The sequence below is a fragment of the Gossypium hirsutum genome, chromosome A10 (genome assembly GCF_007990345.1).
Source record: "Gossypium hirsutum isolate 1008001.06 chromosome A10, Gossypium_hirsutum_v2.1, whole genome shotgun sequence".
Taxonomy (NCBI): Eukaryota; Viridiplantae; Streptophyta; class Magnoliopsida; order Malvales; family Malvaceae; genus Gossypium; species Gossypium hirsutum.
The window spans coordinates 8,473,204-8,480,235 of NC_053433.1; the positions used below are offsets into that span (position 1 = coordinate 8,473,204).

The 7,032-nt window shown below is 32.1% G+C and overlaps 1 protein-coding gene across 1 annotated transcript; it reads left to right on the forward strand.

Moving 5' to 3' along the window:
* Positions 1-1,105, forward strand: LOC121208614 (uncharacterized). The gene has a single exon (XM_041079742.1). It carries the CDS (start codon positions 280-282, stop codon positions 874-876), a length of 597 nt encoding a protein of 198 aa, XP_040935676.1. The 5' UTR covers positions 1-279; the 3' UTR covers positions 877-1,105.
* The last annotated feature ends 5,927 nt before the right edge of the window (positions 1,106-7,032 follow it).

Below are 7,032 nucleotides of genomic sequence, written 5' to 3' on the forward strand. Positions count from 1 at the left end.
AAATCTAGCAATGCCCTCACCCTGGAGCATTCGGTTGCTGATAGCCCACATGTGAATCCACAACACTCAGTACCACACATTATTTGATTCATTTGTCAGATAAGTCTCATGCACACAAACACACTTAACTAGTCTCTATATATAGATGTACCGCCATTTGAGTTTGAACTAGAATCTTCCAAGCTCTTCAATTCTATATGCTTAATTATCGCTTGTTTGCTTAAATACTAGTGTGTTTCCCAATATCTAAAACTTTGGGTTTTTAAGTCTTCTTTTAACATGGCTCCACATGCAGACGCTTTCACCAGGAGCAACAACTTCCCCAAGCCACCACGACTCTCAAACGACAGCCTCCACCGTACCACATCCGATATCTCTTTTCAACTCAGCAAGGAAGCGCTTGATAATTATAAAGAAGCAGCACCGGTAGACGTAGATGAAAACCAGCTTCCGCCTATATCCGAAGTGGAAGATGCCAAGTGCGAATGTTGTGGAATGAGTGAAGAGTGCACCCCAGAGTACATCGACCGAGTCCGCAACAAGTACTTGGGGAAATGGATATGTGGGTTATGTGCTGAGGCAGTGAAAGAAGAAAAGGAGAAAACGGGAGGGAAGATAGAGGAAGCTTTGAGTGCACATATGAATAGGTGTGCTAAGTTCAACAAGTTTGGGAGGGAGTATCCAGCTTTGTTGACAGCTGAAGCCATGAGGGATATTTTGAGGAAGGGTTCCAGATTGGAAGGCAAAAGTCTTAGGGCTAAAACTTTTAGCCATATGGACAATAAAGGAGCTCAAAACAAAGGTGGGATTGCAAGGAGTTCCAGTTGCATTCCAGCAATCATAAGGGAGATGAATGATCTCACTGTTGCAAACTGAGATCATCATGTTTGCATATTTGCATTAAATATACTATTTTGAGCCTATAAAATTCCTACCTTAGCTTCAATATACTATTTTTTTTTCCTCCTACATGGGTTCTCTCCTTGTATGGACCAAACCTTTTTACTCATCATAATGATTAGATCACAGCCTCAAAACTTTTTAGGTTGGGTCCAAACTCTCTCTTATATACATAAATCTAATTAAGGAGTACATTATTTTTATATCCTTGGTTGATATGTATAATTTTCTCTCCAATCTTGCTTTATAGTTTTTCCCTTTTTTTAGGTGGGCAGAAATTTCTGCCTGCTTTTCTCTCTTTCAGGGGTATCAAGCTAGGGTCTTTTAGTTTGGTTCAAAACTTAGAACCCTTTGCTTCTTCATTGCTAATGCTAGCAAGAAATTGTAATTCATTTTCATGCAGTAAATCCATGTATCGAGATATATTGTAGCGTGATCAATAAATGGCTCCTATTATTTTGTGTATCAAAACTATGGTATCTGCGTATTTGAAATCTCCTTCATTTGCGATCATATATATATATATATATAAAAGCACATTTCAAGGTAAAGCCAGTTAGGTTGATGTTGTATGATCAGAATGGAATTCCAAATTAAGAAAATAATGAAGCACTACTCCATATCTCTATTTCAAATAAAAATAAACCTCAGTTCTCAACCAATTAATATAATGTCCTTCTTATAAAAATAATATAAAAAATAATTAATTAATGAGAAAAAATTAATTACAGGAGTGAGTTATTTGTTGTAGTGGATGGCAGTGCTTCCTAACATCCCGACGGTACCACCTTCCTTTTTAGCTAATCATACGCAATCATTATACTTTTAAAACAAATAATTTTTATGTGTTGCGACTATGTTAAGCCACACCCGTATATATTTTTGAAAATACCCGTAACAATGTAAGTATATACAGCGAGGGTAAAAAAAACGAATTTCTTTTATGGGTGAAGCTGAACAATAAGCAGCACACTACTTTAATTTAAAAAAAAAATTAATTGACAGCCTGCTGGCTGCTGAGAACTCTCTTGGCAACCTCAACTTTCCTCCTAAGCTTCCCAAGAGCCTTGTTATCTATATTGATGTCCTTTCCATGCTTTTTCTTAATTAATTTAATGAAGTACTCTAAAACCCTCTGATTAAACTCATCACCTGTAAGAGAAATTACCATAAGCAAAATTCATAATGTAAAACAATTTCTCAAAAGCTTAAAAGTAAAAATAAAAAATTCTCAGCATCCAATAGGCTATCAATTATTTAAAAAAAATTTAAAGTGGTGCGACTTAATAGCCCGTCGGCACCTAAAAATATTTTTTTTTCGCTTTTTCTCTTATAATGTATGCCTTTATTTTTTAAAAACATGAGTGTCGCCTGATACAGTGATAACATCAAAAAATATATTTCTTTTAAAGTCTAATGATTGCATGATGATTAATTGAAAAAGGAAAGTGGTGCCGCCAATGTTCGAGACGACACTGATAAATACTGTAGCAAACAACCTATTTATGTAAATAATTAGTCTCTAACACAATTTCGTAATTAATTAATTAGTTTTTTTATATTATTTTATATAAAAAAAACCTAATATAATGCAACACTATTTTAACAGGTTTCGTATCGATGAAATATGAATACAAAATCATAATATATATATATCGAAAACATATCAAAATGCCATCACTTAAGCTTGTGAGTACTTAACTATAGTTTAAATTTTAGGATTTGTTTGATAAATATTTGAACAAAATTAATCGATTTAAAATTAATATTTTTATGTTATGTTTGGTTTTTAGTGTAATAATAAAAGAAAAAAAATTGTATTTAACACATGTTTTAAAAGAGGTAGACATAAACTAAAAATAATTAGTATAAATTTAAACATGCAATTAAAAAGATGAGTAAAAACTTTTATAAAAATAAAATAAAATCTCTTCAAAATTAGCGAAAATTTTTCCTTCTCTTTGCCATAAACAAATCATGTAATTGGCTAAAAAATACTAATCTCCAACCAAGCATAACATTAATGATTTGTTTTCTTTTACATAGTTTGATAATTCAAAATAAAAGCAAACTGGTAGAATTTTTACTATTGAAAAGTGTGGAAAATGATAAGTAGCTAAGAGCTAATTATCACTTAAGAAGAATATTTCCAATTAATCCAATTTTATTTATATTGACATTATATTATTGTATAAAGACTTAAAGCCTTTAAAATTTGATTTTGTTTATCAAACAATCTAATTATATTTCATACTTAATATTAACTAATATATCTGAAAGAAACAATACTTGCAAGTAAATTAAGCAGTACCAGAAGTAGTGGTACAAGTAATGCCAACTGTTTCAAGCATTGGTAAAGAACAAAGATGAACACAATGTTATATTTATACAGTCCGGTTTCCCTACATCTGTGGGGCTTTGCCTATAGAGAGAATCCACTATCGTAACACCTTGTACAACAAGTGGTTACAAGCACTAACACTCCCCATTTTAGCAACTTCATTTTTGCACGCCTAAGATCTAGATCACTCTTTTCTAAGTTTTCCCCCTGAAAACTTAGGATGTAAACCAAATGACTCACTTGATTACTTACAAAATACACTCTAAAAAATAAGTTCTAAAGAACAAAATAAGTGCTAAAATTCTCTGCATCTTTTACCTACATGAGCCTTGCAAAACTTTAAGGCTTGTTAAGATAACAATCAATTACAATCAATCTTCCCATCAAAATAACAAGATAATCAATATGGATAATATCTTCAGTATGACCAAGATAAGTCTTCAAAATTTTAGTATATGATACTAATCTACTCAATCTAATCTAATCTCTTCACAGTAGGAATGTTGATTTCCTTGATCTAATCCAAACCATTCTTTAAGATATGTTCTCATAACAGATTTGGAGGAGTTACACATATCCACATAATCATCAAAGACTACAACATAAAGATTTTGTTAACAAAAATTATCAACTCAATATAAAGCAAGTTATGAGACTGAGCAATGTCAGACAACAATGGCCATTGCTCGTGGCACTACTCTAGCCACTCCTCATAACTGCCTCAACAATAAAACATTTATCAAGATTGAGCAAGCCTTCCATATTTAAAGCAAAAATTCAACTTCACTAAGCAAACTTCAGACCACATAATCTACCCAAATCTCATGAAATCAATTACCTTTTATATAGGGATACAAAGAATCATAAAGTCGGCTCATTTCTTGAATTGCATATCTTAGTAAATAATATTAGTAGATTAAAAAAGAATACTTGAAAAATAACCTTACTTGATTTAATCTCTTCTCCAATAATAAACCTAAGATTATTTGCACAAAATCTCAACAAAAAAAAAATGTGTAAGGCAAAATAACCAAGATATTTTGGTCAAACATACCAACAAATAAGACAAGTTATGAGTTTAAGTAGTGCCACACACCGGTGGACATTGCTAGTTGGCAATCCTCATAAATTGCCTCAACTATATCAAAAATATTTTATAACTTCAATTTAATATTTAATTTATTAACACTTAATTATTTTAATTGATCAAACAACATCTTATAAATATGTACATGATATAATCCCAAATAACATATTATTAACCTAATTCTTTTTACATAAGTTAAAATTTATTTACGCGATTATATAAAAATTTTTTTTTCAGATTATTATCTTATATACTGCCAGTGAAGTAAAAAAAAAACACTTTACATGACATTTGATATCATTTTAAACCTGCTTCTAGAGCTTTTTTAATCCACTAACATTGGATAAAATAATTACCTATATTTAATATCTATACTATGTTTTATTAACGAATTATTATATACAAGGTTAATTACCAAATTAATACCTAAAGAATACATGTTTTATCATATTAGTACCCAACGTTAACCGAATTTGGCCTCATTGTGAATTAAGACTTGTTTCTAACAACAAAATCAATGTTGAACAGTATTAATTTGATGATTATGAAGGTGTCAAAATGGTTGGCCCAGATAAATGAATTATTACTCTTTTTTAAGTTTTCTAATCTATTCCCTTAACCTTCCATCAACAACTAATTAAACTCACATTAGTAACATTATGCACCCAAGTCTTGGCAATCTTGTCAACAACATGGGTGCAAAAAAGAAATCCGAGAATGGAACACCCATTAATGCAATGCAAAGAAAAAGGATGTTACATGCAAGTTTCAAGCCACCCAAACATTACACAAAAGGTACACCCACAATAATCAAAATTCTCCATTATATTTTCAGTGTTTTGAGTATTATGCAACAGTTGTGAATAATGCGTGCAGGGTAACCTGAATCACTGTTGAGAGATCATAATTTCACAACCCCATTTTCTCTTTTCTGGGTTTTAATGACAATCAGAATGATTGGGCCCAGAGTGACGACCATTAAGGCATCTATTTTTTTTAATTCGACAGGTATTCAACTAGTACTTGGTTTGGCTGCATCTCACGTGTGCTTTCTGTATCATACAAGAAGAGTCCACACTTTATAATTGCAGTTAGTCAAAATCAGTGAAATCCCAATACAAGAAGACCCCCGCAGCCTTCGTATCCAAGGAAGAGAACCACTGTAAAGGAATCAGAAACCCAGCCTAATCGACTCAAGCAAGCTCTGCTCACCAACCCAATCCAATCCCTACAAAAAATAATCGGGAGAAGGCGACCCGAAGGAGAAGTAGGAGGTAAATTAAACAAAACAAAGACATTGAATCGATTTCTATTCTGCGAGTCAAAGGCAAGCATAGAAAAGAAAACCCATTTTGATTAACTCTTTCCTCTAGCAGTGTGCCGTCATTCATCAGCAAGCAAGGAAAGGTACTTAATTTGGTGGGTTTTCTTTGGTACTCGCCATAAGCTAACAAGTTATTTAGGGACAGATAATTTATATTATATCTCTAATTCTATTCTTCGTAACTTGTTTACCACATCTTCTTTTTATGCTGGCTTCTTCCTCATAAACTATGATGCTCCATTTCCAGATGAATTTACCCATCCCATATATTCATTCTTAAGTTTTTTCCCGGGTACCCATATTGAGTATGCATATTTAAGATAAACCAAGGATTCTAGATAACATAGCTCACTGAGATGTCGGTACAGATTATCTTGGATTTGTGTTTACTACACTTCACATGCTTCCTTGGTCTCACTAAGTACATGCTATTTTAGAAAGAGTAAATTAAACAAGATTATCCTATCGTTTGGACTCTAAACTAAGGTTTGCATATAATTTAAAATTTTTGAGGTGACAGGAGCTATTACAACATGGAAAGATGCAAGTTTTTTATGGCAAAATACAAAAATCAACACAGCATGGTGCTATTGCATAGAAAAAATCAAATGATAACATACTTTTATGATTGAAACCATGAAATCTATCTCAATTTTTTGTGATAGGAAAATGTAATGCAAGTTTAATAACTAGGATTTTACACTTCTGTAATTAATCTAATTCATTTTTAAATGAAATAAGGGACTGAATTCTAGATATCTATGTATACAATTAATTTCATTTCATTATTAGTGGGAGGGGAAATTTTCTTGATGCACACCTATCCAACTTGTTTAAAAACCACTTAAAAATTTGTAGAATATGTTCAATAATTGTTCTTTTCATGCCTGTATTGGTATAGACCTTAAATGCATTTCTTAGTTTCTAACATATTACTCGTTTTGAAGCACTCCAGACTTACAACCATGGAATTCTTTCTGAATAAGATTGATAAACACTTGGCCAATCAGAGAAGCCTTGATCAGAATATGAATGACCTTAAAAGGAAATCGAAGGAATTGAATGGTCTGAAGGAAGACATAGAATCTAGAAAAGAAACTTCAGAGAGATGTCCAAATATGGTTAGAAGATGTTGAAAGAATCAACGGTGAAATACAAAAACTTGATGGAAGAATTGGAAAAAGCAGTTCTATTACACTTGGATTTCGTGCAGAAGATGTGTTAAAGATGCTAAAGGAAGTGGAAGAACATATTCAAAAAGGTAAGTTTTATGAAGGTTTGGTTGTTGACAATCCTCAATGGATTGGACAAGTTTTATCTGTAACAGCTTTATCAAGTGAAGCTGCACAGGCCTATATAGAAGAAATTTAGCTATACTTG

Excerpts from the sequence above, each read along its gene's own strand:
- LOC121208614 (XM_041079742.1), top strand. The coding sequence starts at position 280 with ATGGCTCCACATGCAGACGCTTTCACCAGGAGCAACAACTTCCCCAAG.